At 35.3% G+C, this 18,599-nt stretch overlaps 1 protein-coding gene across 1 annotated transcript in view; it reads left to right on the forward strand.

Annotated features, from left to right (window-relative positions):
- Positions 1–18,599, forward strand: part of LOC113039173 (GPI-anchor transamidase-like) — a 38,292-nt gene that overhangs the window by 5,959 nt on the left and 13,734 nt on the right. The window contains exons 7-9 of the mRNA XM_026197068.1: positions 710–827; positions 2,601–2,711; positions 4,657–4,829. Of these exons, the coding sequence (XP_026052853.1) occupies positions 710–827; positions 2,601–2,711; positions 4,657–4,829 (402 nt within the window). The remainder of the gene's footprint in view (positions 1–709; positions 828–2,600; positions 2,712–4,656; positions 4,830–18,599) is intronic.

The following is an 18,599-nucleotide window of genomic DNA, read 5'->3' on the forward strand; positions in this document are numbered from 1 at the left end:
GAAACTGACCAAAACAAATCCCAAAACGCACTTCAAATGACATCAAAGCACAACATAAAATCTGCAGTTTCGCCTTCATCGTGTGGCTCCTGGACACAGTGTTGATGTACAGCACACGGCTGAAGTGCTGCAGCTGCCTAACGTATTAATTGTGTGTTATAAATGCTCTAATAAGCTGTTTAGGTTTGAGCACTGTGTAAATATTGTGGGAGGCTAGAGTTAGGTGCAATGAGAGCTTCTTCTCTTCCTGTCGAGGACTACAGCAAAGGATGTTTTGTGCCTGTCAATGTGGTAATTCCAGGCTTGATCCAATAAATTAGTAAAGCCCCTATTGTGCGTGATTGCTCCCCTCATTACATCTTATGTTCTCGTGTGATTCCAAGCCTTCTCATTCTCATTCTCTCTCTCTCTCGCTAGTCAGAGATGGCCAGAAATGGTTTCTATTTTTTATTATATATTTTATTTTGTGAATGGAGCATTCTTTGAGTTCTTTGTTACCGTGGCAACGGCTTGCAGTGAGCGCTGTGTTGGTCGTGTAGTGAACGTTGCTCACAGAGCCTTGTTCCCTGTGCTGGAGGTCAGATCTGGCTATTCTTACTTCACCACCGGCTTTAATTCTAAACAACATTAGATTGCAATGTTATAGAAGGAAAATCATTTCAAACTGCCAAGTATCCACCGGCTCTAAAACGGCCTCCTTTCTTTGCAGGTACAACGAGTTGTTGTTCATCATAGACACGTGCCAGGGGGCCTCCATGTACGAGAGGTTTTACTCGCCCAACCTCATGGCCCTGGCCAGCAGCCAAGTGGGAGAGGACTCGCTCTCTGTGAGTTTAACCTTCTGCACACCTGACAGTTAACATTTAGCTGAAGCTGTTCTGCAAAACCTTTGAAAATCATTGACATAAAAATCATAGATAACAAGGTTTTTGGAGTTTAAATAGACCATGATGAGGTCTGGGAACAAACCAAACAAGCATCGAGTATAATGTGTAACGAGTGCTGACTGCTTTGAATAATTAAGGATCTTTATAAAATAAATGAATGAATACTTTTGTTAAGCAAGGATGCATTAAATTAATAAAAAGTGACTGTAAAGGCATTTATAATGGAGAAAAAATAAATGCAGTTCCTTTGAACTTTTTGTTTGTCAAAGAATGCTGAAAAAAATATCTCCGTTCCCACAGAAATATTCAGCATCTCAGCCTTTTTCAGCACTGACAATAATAACTGTATCTTGATCACCAAATCAACATATTAGAATTAGGATCAGAATGATTTCTGACGGATCATGTGTCACTGAAGACTGGAAGATATCACATTTAAAGTCAATTAGAATGAAATTAAATTGTAGTAATATTTCACAATATTACAGTTTTTACTGTATTTTTGCTCAAATAAATGCAGTCATTCAAAAACAAAAAAATACAAATTTTACCGACCTCAAACCTTTGAATGGAAGTGTGTCTAAAATGTTTAATCTGACCAGCTATGTGAGCATTGATAATCTTGTTAAGGATTCTTAATCTTGTCAAAACTTATTCTGAATGGTTTATTACTATTTGGTCTAGTGTAATAAAATGAGGCAGAACAATATGTACAGTATTTTTTTTAATACATATTTATGTTTAATACATGCTTTAATACATGTTTACACATTTTTGAATGTTTCAAAATTTGACAAAATATGTGAAAAAGAATAAACTTTGACGAGATAAAATTATATATATATAAATATATAAAGCATCATTTTCCGCATCATTACTCCAGCCTTCAGTGTCAATCATATTCTGATTCATTATGAGTGTTGGAAACAGTTCTGCTGTCTAATATATTTGATGAATAAAAGGTTAAAAAGAACTGCATTTATTCAAAAAGAAAAAAAAACGTTTTATCAATTTAACACATCCTTGCTGAATAAAAGTATTGATTTTATTAACAAGAAAAAAAATTACTGACCCCAAATTACTGACAAGTAGTGTATATTGTTATTACAAAATATTTATATTTTAAAAACTTTTTTTTTTTTTACTTTTTATTCATCAAAGTATCCTAAGAAAGTATCACGCGTTCTGAAAACATATTAAGCAGCAGAACTGTTTCCAACTTTGACAATGAATCATCATATTAGAATAATTTCTAAAGGATCATGTGATAATGATCCTAAAAATTCAGCTTTGCATCACATAAATAAATGATAATTTAAAGTATAATAAATAAAAAAAAACAATTATTTTTTCTGTATTTTTGATCAAATAAATGCAGGCTTGATGAGCAGAAGAAACTTATTTCAAAAACATTAAAAATAGTAATGTTTCCAAACTTTTGGTCTGTACTGTGTATGTATATAAAAATGACAAAATATACATTTAAAATACATTTAAATTACATTTAAAAAAATTTATTGCAAATATTTTATATAGTTTTATCTAGTTACATTGGACTTGGTGAACACGCTACAGTACACTTAACTAGACTCTAAATCTGTACACCATGACTCCCTTGAAAGCCCTGAACTGTTATAGTTAATAAAGATTTTAAATTATTAGGAGAGGATATGAAATTGGAGTTGGTTCTCCTGTTTTGTTTTATCCATACAGCATCAGCCAGACTTGGGAATAGGAGTGCATTTGATGGACAAGTACACCTTCTACTTACTGGAGTTCCTGGAGGAAGTCCACCCCGCTAGCCAGGCCAACATGAACGATCTGGTAAGAGTGGGTGTGTGTGTGTGTTTGGTGCCTGTTTATAATTCCACTGGTACGAACTGAACTTAAAAAGCATCCATCACAAAGACGTCCTGTCGCCTCAGATGAAAAGAACAGCCTTAGTGGACCACAGGTCACTTTAAACAGAGTGGCTAATACAGGTGTAGGTCAGACAGCTTTGAAACAGTCAGGAGGGAGACCTTTTCTCTGAAGACCTGGCTGAGCTTGAGTTTCTCTTCCATTCATCTGTGTGGTTGGAGTCCCACCAACTCCCACAATCCATTTTGATCTCTCCTGCCCTCCACATCCTCTCTGCTTGGCACAGTGCTTCCTAGATCAAACGGGTCCAACAACAGCCTCTTTTTCTGGTGCTGTTTTGTTCCCCATGCTCTTCTCTCGCTCTCTCTCCATTCTACTGGATTAGCAACGTTATTATTGATTTCCCGCGGGAGAAAGAGAGAGGTTTTAATGTTGATGGAAAAGGAGCACTTGAACTCTCATGAATGATCTCTCTTTCACTGTCGTCAGAGAGATTGTGAAATTTCTTTCTGGCTTTCACTGTGCTACTAAATTTTAAAGGGTTAGATGTTAAATGTTTATGTTTTTATTATCATTATTATCATTATTATTAATATTATTAAACTGTTGATGTTAATTAGAATTGCTGGATGGTGATGTTTTCATTAAAAGCTGCTTTTTCTTTTCATTAACATTCAAATAGTCAGTAATTTACAAAACTACTTGGTCTTTAATCCAAATGTTGTTGTTTTTTTTTTTGTTTTTTTATTACCATTTAGTTGTTGCTTTTATTCTCAAATGCTTTCATTCATCAAACATTTTCAAACGAGCTCTTCTTGATGTTTTTGTTAATTGTATTAAATGATCCTGATTAGGTAGGTTTGTATCATTTTAAAACTGTTTTATATTTCTGTGTTTTCTATTATTTTATATTGCGGTCGTTATTGTTAGCTGATATACGTCTGCACATGTTCCTGTTAAATCAAAAATCTTAGTCCACATTATTGGTCTTATTGTGCATTATTCATATGTTCACTCTATTCCAGAGGGGGAAAATATGTCTCCATTCCCCAGTCATGATCTCAGCTCCCAGCAGGTCAAAAAATGTCCATTCTTTCCGCAATCAACTGCAAACCCGCATTCAAGTCTGGATCCATTCTGATACAGAAAGTCCACTTTTCACAATCCAATCATTTCCCAGAGAATAAAATCAGACATTATTGAATCTCATTCAATGTTCAGTTTTGGAATATTCATTGAAATATATCACATTGGGGAAGAAAAAAAAATGAACTGTGAATGCAATTTAATGTCGACCCCCTCCTTCCCCCCACACACACCTCATTCCAGCTGGACAGGATTGGTTCTTAAAATATTGCATCCTGAGGTCATAGTAAAAAGGATGATTTAGAGCGTAGGGTGGATTAAGAGTCAAAAGTCCCAAATTTAGATTTATTAAATGTTTAGATAATGACCTAAACCTAACCGTAACTCTGTACATAAATAAACAAATGTTTAATTGTTTAGGATGGAATGTATGCAACATTTTAATTTCATTGGTTTCATGTTTTTTTGAAAACCTCTATGAATGATCATCCCAGTTTAAACAGCTGTTACTGATTACATTTTCATGTCCATGTTTCATTTTCAAACCGATTTTCATTAATTTTCAGAGTCCGTTTTCATAAGAATTCACAAGTTTAATGACACTTTCCTGCACTTTCCATATCTGGATGTGTGGGAACAGATGTTATTTAAATGGTAATTCTTGTTCTTTTTTCTTTTGTGTTCATTTCTGACAGCTTGCAGTTCTATTAAACTGCAAATCCATTTGGGAATGAATGCGCTCTTAGAACTTGGCAACCCATAATTAATCTCTTTGTTTGTGTGTCTCAGTCTCATTTGACTGATAGTTGTGTGTTTGTTTCAGTTTAAGGTGTGCCCGCAGAGTCAGTGTGTGTCCACTCCGGGTCACCGAACTGACCTGTTCCAGAGGGATCCGGGGAGCGTCCTCATCACTGACTTTTTCGGAAGTGTCCGCAAAGTGGAGATCACCAAGGATACTATCAATCTGACGTCCCCTGTAGAACCGCCAATAAAGAGGCAAGTAAAGAAGCTGTTAGTCTCTAAATGATCTTGACTTTCCTTGGAAAATGCAGTGAATCTTCTGTAGTAAATAGAGTTAATTAGCCCTTTTGGTGTTTATATATATATGTACCGTATTTTCCGGACTATAAGTCACACTTTTTTTCAAAGTTTGGCTGGTCCTGCGACTTATAGTCAGGTGCGACGTATTTATCAAAATTAATTTGACATGAACCCAGAGAAATGAGCCAAGAGAAAACATTACCGTCTCCAGCCGCGAGAGGGCGCTCTATGCCGCTCCGTGCTCCTGTAGTCTACACTGAAGACATAGAGCGCCCTCTCGCGGCTGTAGACGGTAATGTTTTCTCTTGGTTCTTGGTTCTAAATAAATGCGACTTATAGTCCAGTGCGACTTATATATGTTTTTTCCTCATCATGATGTATTTTTGGACTGATTCGACTTATACTCAGGTGCGACTTATAGTCCGAAAAATACGGTATATATCGCTTTATGGACATTCAATTATGAAAGCCAGTTTCAGCCACAGTATAACAAAAAAATCAATGAATGAATAAATGAAAGTGACTTATCTCACAATTCTGACATTTTTTCTAGCAGTTTTTTCTAGCATCCACTGACGCTCTTTAATCAGCAGCAGTGCTAAATCCGGAAGCGCGTATACTTACTTGGCGGCAACCTGCCAAAATAAAAGCCTGCTGATTTTAAGTTTGGATATGATGAAAACGCTTTTATTTATTTATTTTTAGACGCTATTATCCAAAGCGACTTAAAATTGGGGAATACATAAAGCGATTCTTCTTAAAGAGGCAAACAATGTAGTAGGAAATATTAGCATTTTATTTTTAAGTTTATTTACTATAAAATAAATGCATTTGTATTTAATACTAGGACTGCTTTTTATTTGTAATAATATCACACACTATTATTTAGTTTATTTACTATTATTTAATAAAAAAAATAAAAAAAATAAAGTATAATAACTATTATTAATTAATTTTTTATAGTTGCCTTTAATGGGTCACGCTATATGCAGTGTGAGGAATCTCAAGGTTCTCTTATGAGAACCAGGCGGAAAAAAATGATGTGCATCCCTGCTTATAGGCATGCTCTTAAAGGGATGATATTCAAAACGTATGATTTTCTTTCTTCTGTGGAACGTAATATAAAATATTTGGATGAATTTTGGTAACCAACATTGTATTTTTGGGTGGACTGGCCATTTAATATTTAAGATTGTTTCCACCACTGATTAAAAAAAAAATAATGAAAATAATCTTGGCTTTTTATCTCATTATTTATTTTTTTTTGTTTATATCTCACAATTTTTATTCTTATAAATTTATTTTCTCTGAATTGCTAGAAAAAAGTCACTTTCATTTATTCATTCATTGATTTTTTTTTTTTTATATTGTGGCTGAAACTGGCTTTCATAATTGAATGTCCCTTTTAATGTGAAAATTTAAAATATATGTAATAATAATATTTATATATTTTCTTTGGTCTGGCTTAATTAATATATTTTTTTTTAATGAGTGTTTGGCGTTGAGCCAATTTTTTTTTAATGAGCGACAGGCCTTATTAACCCGTTTGAAATGTTCCAGAGCAAGCAGTCTAATTTAATGAAGCATTAGAAGCATCCAGTATGATAAATATGACTTTTCTAATAGAAAGATCTGTTAAACCTTCTCTTCAAAACACATTTAGCAGACAGTCCTCGCTATGTGAACTTGAGCGAGCTGAATTATTTAAACACCATTATTCAGAACCTTACTGTGAATAAAGTACAGTAGCTACAAAAGGGTCCTTTGGCTTCAGGTCAAAACAAAGTGCTCAAATAAAACAAGAGGAAAATGTCCAAGAGGGCGGAAGACAAAAAGAAGGAAGGCCTAGTCTCAGATGGGATCTGTGCGACTGCAGTTGACCTTTGGTGAAGGGGCTGGAAAGAATATCAAATCCAAATAGGAGCAGGAAAGTTTGGAGAGCATGACCACAGCTACAGTACTGTAACAAAAGTTACTCCAAATATGTGTGATTTTACATTACAGTCTTATTCAGTTTTGTATTATGTTAAGTTTTGAACATAATTTTTATCCATTTTGAAAAGTGTATGCCAACATGCAAATGGCATGTATGTACATTTTGTAGGAATTTTGGTGGTGGTTGTCTTAGTGAGAAAATAATTCAGTTTGATGGAGTCATTAAATGCATTTTGTGCCAAAGCAATGAGCCACAGTTTGACCCGTGAAGACTGCTGTTGAGCTTACTGTGAGAAGAGTTTCAAAAAAGTGATCCATGTAATGATAAATGGGTGCTAGAGACTAAAAAACTAACAGCATTGGCAGCATTGTGCCATGAAACATGTAGGCCACAAGATGGCAGTAGTATTTCTTGGTTTACTAATCTGAAAAGAAAATCATATATATATATATATATATATATATATATATATATATATATATATATATATATATATTACAGGTTTTCTCTGCTGTCAGACTATTCTGTAATGCAGTCAGTGTGTGGATAAGACTAGATAATCACATATTAGATTCCTTAGCATCATTTTGTAGTGAATTAATTTGACTTACTGTAGCTGTATTTGAATAGCAGCATATATCATTAAAATTAAATTAAATTTGGACCTATCTGAATCCTAATTCATCTGAAACTACAGTGCTTTTGACCAGAAAGCTTGCATTACTACATTATTTCATTATTTACTCAGGGTTAAAAGTCAGATTATGTAAACAACATTATACCTTTTTTTAATCTTCAAAGATAATTTATAACTAATTAACATGTACAGCTCACTTAGCTAAATCGTTTAAGTCTTCCATGCTTTCTGATTTATTATTATTATTCTTTTTATTAATATTGTTGGTTACTGAAAAAAAAAAAAAAACATTTCTAATTGAAAACCAAGTTATACTGAACTATGGACCATGGAAACTTTTTGAATAATAATAATACTATTTCAGTGCATTCTGCAGTGTTCACGTAAATGAATGAATTATCTTGTTTATTTATTTAAGTCTGCTGCAGGCATACACAATTAGATAAGTGATTACACACGTCCCTTATCATCTTGAAGCTGAATTTCTTGGATCCCATCCAGTGTCCTTTTTGCATTTATTTTTTTCTTTTGGCTGGAAGGGGAAAAAAGAATTCTACAAAATTTTCCTAAATCTAATGGAAGTTAGATTCTTAGTTCTTTAGGATAAACCAGTCAAATGAGGCTGTACCTATTGTCTACATCACATGATTAAAGGCATATTGCAGTAATCATTTAGGATTAGGGAACACATTAGGGAACGTATATTCAGTTTCCCCTCAGCAAAGGTAGTTGTTAAGTTAATGTTCGCTCTCAGAAATAAATGTACAAAAGCTGTCAATGGGGTGGTATCCTTTCAAAGGGTACACATTTGTACATTTTAGGTACAAACATGTTCACTTTAATATGTACCTTTAAGGTACAGGACTAATATGGACTCTTTAGGTACAAAGATGTGCCTTTTGAAAAGGTACCACTCCAGTGACAACTTTTGTACCTTTTTCCTGAGAGTGTATGGAGTAGGTTTAAAGGAGTCATATGATGCGATTTAAAATTTTCCTTTCTCTTTGAAATGTTACACACTGTTTGTGAATTGATTAAATCCCTAAAGTTGCAAAGACTAAAGTTTTCAACTCAAAGAGATATTCTTTATAAAAGTCAAGACTCGTCCGTGCCCCCCTAATCTGATCTCTAATCACAATTGCAGAACTGGTCATTATAATCCTTAATTATGTCCCCACTGGATGCAACAAATGGCTTGTTTGTAATGGGTTTTATTGTTATTGTCTTGTCGCGCCGGTGTTCTGACTGGGGCATGCATCACAGTATGTTAAGGGGTTTAACATTTCTGTCACACGCTTGAGGCTTGAGGCTAATCACAATAAACTGGATAACTGGCCAATCAGAGCACACTTCACTTTTCAAACTGATGAGCTTTGTAAAAATCGAGACCTTTCAGAAAGGAGGGGCATAGAGGAGAAACAATAATGTACAGTATGTGGAAAATACATTTTATATATATATATATATACCTTAAACTGCATATACACATTTAATTTCACCAAATATACAAAATAATGACCATCTGATGATAAGGGATCATCTAAAATATGGTCATGCAGAATAAGGCATTAAAGAAGTGATTCACCCAAAAATAAAATAAATTACCCCATGATTTACTCACTTTCAAGCCATCCTAGGTGTACATAACTTCATACTTAAAAAAAAAAAAAAATGTCCTGTCCCTTCCAGGTTTTATGATGGCAGTGAATAGTGGTCGAGATTTTAAAGCCCAAAAAAGTGCATCCATCTATCATAAAATGTGCCTCACATGGCTCCAAGGGGTTAATAAAGACCATCTGAAGTGAAGCTATGCGTTTGTGTAAGAAAAATATCCATATTTAAACCTTTGTAAACCATAATCCACTGTCACACACACGTACATGAGAGAGTAGCGCTTCAGCGGATGACGTAGATGTAGGTGTACCGTAAGAAAACAAAATACACTGGTCACAAATTAGAAGTACAAAATGAGGATTTGTAAAGACAAATGTCGGAGGATTCCAGTATAAGCCAAGAGTACAGTAGACTGATTTTCCTTTGCTGTAAACCAAATTTGGTTCTCGTGAGACTTCCTAAATCGTCTACGTCCTAAGTCGTCTGCATTCGTCCGGAATGCCACTCTTGTGAATATGTGTAGGCAGTTAGCGGAAGCCAGAGATTACTGTTTATAAAGTTTTAAATATGGATATTTTCTTATACAAATAATGGTTTGCTTCAGAATACTTTGCTTCAGAAATGGGAAAGTAAATCATGAGGTAATTTTCATTTTTGTGTGAACTGTCCCTTTAATATGTACTTTGTAATTATCTAAACAGCCAATATGCTATTATTTTGCATGCTAATAAGCAAATGGTTAATAGTGAGAACTGGTCCCTAAAGTTTTTACTGAGTGTCTTTCTTCTGTTGAGTACAAATGAAAATATTCTAAAGAATGATGGGAGGCATTGAATTCCACCGTTTACATTCTTCAGAATATCTTCTTTTCTGTTCAACAAAAGCAAATAAATTCACACAGGTCTAAAAAAATTGGCAGGTGAGTATATTGAAATGAAAATGAAAAAAGTTCACAATCATAACAGAAAAAATAATAAAATAATACTAAATGATGGTGATCGTTTTAGTTTTGTTCTTAATAACTGACATTTCAAGCATACCGAAGTAGGTTAGGTCACCGGTTCATCAGCCTATGCTCTGAACAAGCTGTCAACCAGTGCTAGTTTCTAACAGTGACTGTTGCTTTGGGAAGTGGAAGTATTCTCTCTTTCCCCACGGTCACAGGCTGTCATGACTCACTTTACTGGCACATCTGTGGCTGAAACGGCAGCATATGCACCTGAGGGGAGGTCTCTGTCCCCTGTCTCTCGCTGTCTTACAGCTGTCATGCATGGCTGATGTCCCTGCTGTCTTTTACCATCAGACTGCCTTGACAAGGACATGAGTCCAGTCTCAAAGGCCCGGTCACCTTGCTCACTCTGTCTGGGCCTCTGACATTATGGACTAGTTGTGTCACATCTGGAGCAACACATGTCTGTCATGTGGAAACAACATGCCCACAAGCCATTAGGGGTGGACAGCTTTCACTTAACCTTCTTTGGTTAACAGCTTTGACTTTCTGTCTTCTATGGAACCCAGATTTCAGGTTTCCAAAGAGTGTCATAACTTGAAAGTTAAAAAAGAAAAAAAAAGGAAAAGAAGAAAAAATGCATTAAATTGATAATCAGTAAAGCCATTTATAATGTTACAAAAGATTTCTATTTCTAATAAATGCTGTTCATTGAACTTTCTGTTCATCAAAGTATCCTGAAAGCATTTCATAGTTTCCACAAAAAATATTAATCAGCAAAAACTGTTTTCAATATTGATGATAATAAGAGCCATTGTTAATAAATAAGCAACAATAATAATTGATAAGATCTGAACACCAAATCATAATTTTTTATTGATTTCTAAAGGAAAATGTGAAACTAAAGTGATGAAATGGTTGCTGAAAAATCAGCTTTGCATCACAGGAATAAATTAAATTCTGAAATATATACAAATCAAAAACTGTTCTTTTAAATTTTAATTGTAAATTGAAATAATATTTCACAATATTAAAGTTTTACTGTATTTCTGACAAAATAAATCAAGTCTTGTTGAGCATGAGAGTCTTTTCAAAAACATTTGAAATATTTAACAGTTTTGTGTTATTTTGAAATTAACATGAACTAAGATTAATAAATGCTGTAGAAGTATTGTTCATTTTAAGTTCATGTTAACTAGAGTAATTGATTAATGTTAACTATTGAACCTTATTGTAAAGTGTTAATAATATCTTAATAGATAATTTCAGTCTTTTCCTCACACAAAGCTATTGTATGGCTTCAGATAAAAAAAAAAAAAATGTACAGGTTCACTTCTTATAGTCAAGTCACAATTACACAATTACTATAAGTCACACTTTTTTTTTCATAGTTTGGCTGGTCCTGGGACTTATAGTCAGGTGTGATTTATTTATTAAAATTAATTTGACATGAACAAAGAGAAATTAACCAAGAGAAAACATTACCGTCTCCAGCCGCGAGAGGGCGCTCTGTGCTGCTCAGTGCTCTTGTAGCATACACTGAAAACATAGAGCGCCCTCTCGCGGCTGTAGACGGTAATGTTTTCTCTTGGTTCTAAATAAATGCGACTTATAGTCCAGTGTGACTTATATATGTTTTTTTTCCTCATCATGATGTATTTTTGGACTGATGCGACTCATAGTCCGAAAAATACGGTATTTACAGTGGATATAGAAAATAATCACCCCAATCAGCCTGAAATGAAGATGGACACAGCATTTGTTTTTTATCCAGGTGCATTTCAGTGCAACTTATAACATTCAAGTGAAAAATATACCAACATGTAAGAAATAAAAAAAAACAGAATCGCTGAGTTGGGAAAATAATCACCCCCTCCTAAAAATGACTTGTAAACTCAGTTAGGTGTATCTAATCACCTTCTCAATGACACACAAAGCCATTTGACTTCCAACTGTGATCATCTGTGTCATTTTGATTGGCTCAGCATGAAAAGAGCTTTCCTGGAGCATTTCAGTCCTTCGTAGTGCAACAAAATATAATTATTATCAAGGGGTGTGATTATTTTCTGTACCCCATTAGGGATGCTCCGATACAGATACTGGGCACCTGTTCTCGTACATGCCCTGATACCAAATGCCGATACCACACAGAATGTGGTAAGTGCCACATTCAGACAAAGAAACATAGCCAACAGAACAACAGACAGGAGAATTGAGTTATTATTAACGCATGTATATCTGACATGTGCGAGCTGAGTCGATTGAGCGTGCGGCGGCAGAGATGCTTGAGCTTGTCGAGTGAATACATTTAACCACTGGAAAGTTTGTGGTTTGGTCGGATAGGTAAAAAACAAGTAAGTAAAACAATGCAACAAGTTACTTATAGGTTGGGAGAGGGAGGGAGAGAGAGAGCTTGCGCACTTCTGTGATCTTTGATGTTCACTCACTTAGCAAACACATTTAGATTAAAACTAAATTGTAAAAATAAGACCATTTATAGGGACATTCGCTACAAACATAATTTATTTTCAACCTTAGGCATGCATGACTGTCTGGTGAAAGTGAATCTAGCAGGCTGCGTGTAATGCACTAGGCAGTGCGTTATACTTGTCCAGCACCAGTGCAGATACGTACATGCATGATGTTTTGCGCTTTGCTCGCTTGAGTTTTTCTGCATTATATGAGTGGCTTTGGAATATAAATCGCAGCGAGTTTCAGATAAAAAAAAAGCGACTTCTATTTGTGAAAATGTCACAGTTAGAAAATGTATAATGAGTGGTACCCTGCATCATTACAGCAAAGCGCATGATTACAGCACTAAGCCACTGAAATGGAGCAATGAACCTTGATTATGTGAAATGTTGAAGGCATCTGAATACATTTTGGTTTGACTGTATCTATTTAATAAATTAATACTCTTTTGGTTTCTTTACCCAATTTTTTCAAAATGTACAAATGCAATAAAAATATTGTTATCTGTACTCTGTATCGGCAAGTACCAGAAATGAAAGTATCGGTATCAGGTGAGTACTGGAAAAAGTTGTATCTGTGTTTCCCTACACTGTATAAAGGGTTTCATATGATACACATAGTTTCAAAGCAACTTCACAGTATAAAAAACAGGAAATTATGGAACCAATTCAGTTTCAGCTGAAAAGCAGCTCTATGGAAGACAATAGTGTCATTCAGCTCAATTTAGTCCAGTGCTGATTCAGTTTAGTTCAATAACAGGGTCAATGTTGTGAAGAGTTCATCAGAGTTCATCAATTGTGAAACAAGTTCAGTTCAACTATAGTTCAACTACACAAGACAATAGTGTCATTATTGATTTCCAGTCAATTCAGTTGAACCCCCACATCAAATTAGTTAAATAGCAGGTGTACTCTTTCAAATGAAAAAAGGTCCTACTAGATTGGAACAACATGAGGGTGAGAAAATGATGAATATTCATTTTTGGGTGAATTACCCCTTTAGGTTTCCAGCATAGCAGAACATCATGTTCTCTAGTGTGTTTAAAACAACACGGCTCTTATTCTCTCCCTCCATAAGATGTCTCTCTGAGCATGACAGTAGAGGTGTTACAACACTAAATCATTCTAGCCATCCTGTTTTCTGCCTCTTTTCCTCCGCATTCACTGCTGCTTTATCAGAGGGCTTCCATTAGGTAAATTAAGTTTACAGAGGAGGACGGTTTAATAGATTCCCCACTCGTCTTTATAATACATGCCCACTCTTTACCAGACTATATTGTGATTCAGGTTTGCCGAGGGTGATGATGTTGACTGCCTAGCGCAGATCTCAAGTCTCAAAGTAATTAAATGTCAGGTGATGTTACGAGATGAAAAATAAATCAGGAGGTATGGTGTGGGCGTAAAAGAAATGGAAGTGTACTTTCAGTACACACTCACCCTCTCTAGAAACCTTCTGATGGTTTTTCTTATGAATTTACCATAACTCTTAGATTAAAAGTTTATCCTGTATAACAGCTGCGAAATTGCAGTTATGAATGATGAATCATTTTGAGTCTCTTTAAATGGTTTATTTGCTGCATTGAGACATATTTCCTGACTTAGTGGTGTTTGCAAAAGCTGTGTTCATTTCGTTGGCGAATCATTTTTGTCAACTACATTTTTTTCCCACCCATATCAATAAGACAATAACGAACCAAAACTACTTTTGAATGACAAAAACTATGATGAAAATCTATTGACATTTTTATCAAAGAATAAAAAAAAAGAGTCAAAAATGTTAGGGAGGGACGATTTGGAAAGGGATTCATTCAGAAGGAATCTACTTCATAGTTATGAGCTAAGATGCGTACATTTGAACTGGCAGGACATAAGCTAAAATACGCTTGCTACATGTCTCATAAAATGGTCAAAAATTCCAATATGTGGGAGTAAGAGAAGAGCAGACATATGGATAAATCTGACGACTCAAGAGAGAACTTAATTCGGTCCAGTTTTCAGGGCGCTGACACTAAAGAATACACTCACAGTGTGGGAGTGGCCTCTTTCGTGTCAGATGAATAAAGAATTACAGACAAAATTATGTTGAATTGTCTCTTTTGACAAGTCTTCATGTAAACACAGTTGATAACTTCTTAAGTGAACATGAACAGTAGAGAGAACGTATCAGAACATTGCATCCATTGCAACTGTGCATTCGGTTTAAAGGGACTCATTTAGTTGCAATTGAGTCATTGATGTTAATTAAGCAACAAAAGAAAATCACTCACTGCTCTTGACTTTAGTAGCCGTAAAGATTCATCTAAATTTATTTATAGAAATAAAAACAGGTGCAGGTCAATAAATTGGAATGTCCTGGAAAAGTTCATTTCAGTTACTCAACTCAATTTGTGAAACTATGTACTAAATAAATTCAGTACACACATTTAAGTCTTTGGTTATTTTAATTGTGATGATTTTGGCTCACATTTAACAAAACCCCACCAATTCAACCGCTAATTTGTTCAATCTCAACAAATTATAATACTTCATAAGAACAATAAAAAAAAATGTGTTAGTGAATTGTTGGCCTGCTAGAAAAGTATGTTTATTTACTGCATGTACTCAATACTTGGTACGGGCTCCTTTTGCTTTAATTACTCCCTCAATTCGGCATGGCATGGAGGTGATCAGTTTGTGGCACTGCTGAGGTAGTATGGAAGTCAAGGTTTCTTTGACAGTGGCCTTTAGCTCATCTGCATTGTTTGGTCTCTTGTTTCTCATCTTCCTCTTGACAATAGCCCATAGATTCTCTCTGGGGTTCAGGTCTGGTGAGTTTGCTGGCCAGTCAAGCACACCAACATCATGGTCATTTAACCAACTTTTGGTGCTTTTGGCAGTGTGGGCAGGTGCCAAATCCTGCTGGAAAATAAAATCAGCATGCTCAGAAAGCTGGACAGCAGAAGGAAGCATGAAGTGCTCCAAGAGTTCTTGGTAAACGGGTGTAGTGGCTTGCATGGACCAACACCAGCAGATGACATTGCACCACAAATCATCACAGACTATGGAAACTTAACTTTAAGCAACTTGTACTATGAGCTTCCTCCACCCTTCCTCCAGACTCTAGGACCTTGGTTTCCAAATGAAATACAAAACTTGCTCTCATCTGAAAAGAGGACTTTGGACCACCGGGCAACATCCAATTCTTCTTCTCCTTAGCCCAGGTAAGACGCCTCTGACATTGTTTGTGGTTTAGGAGTGGCTTAACAAGAGGAATACGACAACTGTAGACCAATTCCTTGACACATCTGTATGCCTTGACCCCACCCTCAGTCCATTCCTTGTGAAGTTCACTCAAATTCTTTCATCAATTTTGCTTGACAATCCTCATAAGGCTGCGGTTCTCTCGGTTTTTGTGCATCTTTTACTTCTACACTTTTACTTCCACTCAACTTTCTGTTAACATGCTTGGATACAGGACTCTTTGAACAGCCAGCTTCTTTGGCAATGAATGTTTATGGCGTGTCCTCCTTGTGAAGGGTGTCAGTGATTGTCTTCTGGACAACTGCCAGATCAGCAGTATTCCCCATGATTGTGTTGCCTACTGAACCAAACTGAGAGACCATTATGAAGGCTCAGTAAACCTTTGTAGGTGTTTTAAGTTGATTAGCTGATTGGCATGCCGTCATATTCAAATTTTTTGAGATAGTGAATTGTTGGGTTTTAGTTTAATGTGAGCCAAAATCAACACAATTAAAAGAACCGAAGACTTAAACTACTTCAGTCTGTGTGCACTGAATTTATTTAATACACAAGTTTCACAATTTGAGTTGATTTACTGAAATAAATGAACTTTTGCGCAACATTCTAATTTACTGAGATGCGCCTGTATGTCTGCTTTAAAGAATAAAGAATATGGAAAAAGTTGCTATAAAGAATGCATGAATAGTCTATATAACCATTGGTATTTCATTAATAAGACCATGTTCTTGTTCTTAATGAGAAGTGGTTTTATTTAATTTTAACATAAAGGCATGTTGTGTGTCACTGCAGTTAAATCAGTGTCTATCATGATAAAACCTTAACATGAAACATATATCATGAGTTCAGAAATTTTAGAGAAATGCTTAATAAATGCACTACACTGCACATTCGATTTAAGCCGACTGAATTTACTGTAGATTTAGTCTACTAAATTCTACAGTACAGTACTACATCCGCCATGCTGTTACACATCACATGACCTACCAGTGTAGGGCTGAAACGATTCCTAGAGTAACTCGATTACAAAAAATTATCAAGGCAAATTCCTCTGCCTCGAAGCCTCTTTTAATTTATTTTAAATAGAAGTAACTTCTATACTCTTTGAGTTGCATACTGCAAGGAGTCAGCAGTGTTTTGATTTGAGGGCGCGGGCAAACGTAAAGAGAACGTCAGACTTACCTTCTATGTACTATTACTAACCCATTCAAACCAATTCAAACTCATTCAGACTCTATCTATCTATCTATCTATCTATCTATCTACCTACCTACCTACCTACCTACCTATCTATCTATATCTGTCTTTCTTCTGACTGTTTCTATCTATCTATCTATCTATCTATCTATCTATCTATCTATCTATCTGTAGCAACCGCATAGCAACACCTTAGCAACCACTCTGGGTACCCTAGCAACCGCATGGAAACACCATAGCAACCACTATGGGTACCCTAGCAACTGCATAGCAATTAACAAACTTTTTAACTTAACTTAAAATGTAATTTTAAACTTTAAAATTTCTGGCCAGGCTTTCTCAAGCCAACTTAAAGTTTGTCGTGGCATCTGTCCATTGCAAGATAGAGCTGGCATACCACAACTAGGGCCCTATGATTTCCGCGATGCAGAAAACGCGGAGGGAATCGCGGAATCCAGTCATAAAAACAGAATGTACATAGCCTACTACTAAAAAAAAAAAATCTTACTTTTTTTTTTTTAAGTTTTAATCACACAACATTTCTTCCATGTTTTATTTTTTATAGTAAATCCCCTTTGTTTACCAAAAAGTTAAGTAAATTTTAAATAATTAAAAGATAAATTAATGTTTTATGTGTTTAATGTGCATCTCAGAAAATGCTTTATTTAAAACCCCAACTGAATGGCACTTAAATGTACTTAATTCATCTGTCAACTTTATTGTCATTGTTCACAGTACAAGTAAAGACAGAGAAACAATGGGTAATAATTAAATGCTTATTTTTGATGTATGCATTGCATTCTATGCATTTAAAAAAAAAATAATGAAAAAGTTGTTCATTTTAAGAGACCCTGGAGTCTTATTTTCTCTTGCATAATTAATATTGCACTTTAATTAAGCAAAAACTAATTTTATCTGATTACTCGATTAATCGATGGAATTTTGGTAGAATACTCGATTACTAAAATATTTGATAGCTACAGCCCTATACCAGTGTCAGTTGTGTCAATTCACTGTTATTCAAAAAACCTCTGCCGTGGCCTCATGGGATAGTAAAGTGTCCACCGCATGTGCACTTCAGAATCCAGGTGGAAGTAGTAGGTCATCCCGGTATTTGTTTTCCAATACTATATATTCGGTAATTTAGTAAAATAGTAATTTTCGCTCACACAGGCCAAAAACATATGTGCTTGTTGGCCGAGGACTGTAGTCTTTGCGGTATGTTAAAGCACAACCTTCTGACCAAAACGCAGGAAATGTGAGGTGATGTTCTTTTTTTATCTGTTTGATGTGTCTGGGCCTTTATGCAAATGCAGTGTAATGTAGCAACAACCAATGGAAGTATCACAGTCGGATAATGGAGTCAAGTAGAAAACCAACGGATCACCTCCAGTGATGTTAATTGGTGTCTGTGTAATTAGGCTTAAGTATTAAATTTTGTTGCATTACTTTTCCTGTGTCATTTGTATTACATACATGAATTGAACCTTGAACTGTGCAGCTTGTAGAGGAGATTCTCAACAAAGATTTGAAGGCTGATTGTGAGATATTGGGATTTACATTTACATTTATTCATTTAGCTGGCGCTTTTATCCAAAGCGACTTACATTTGCTATATATGTTAGAGGTTGCACGCCTCTGGAGCAACTAGGGGTTAAGTGTCTTGTTCAGGGACACAATGGTG

The sequence above is a fragment of the Carassius auratus genome, chromosome 2, assembly GCF_003368295.1.
Source record: "Carassius auratus strain Wakin chromosome 2, ASM336829v1, whole genome shotgun sequence".
Classification (NCBI taxonomy): domain Eukaryota; kingdom Metazoa; phylum Chordata; class Actinopteri; order Cypriniformes; family Cyprinidae; genus Carassius; species Carassius auratus.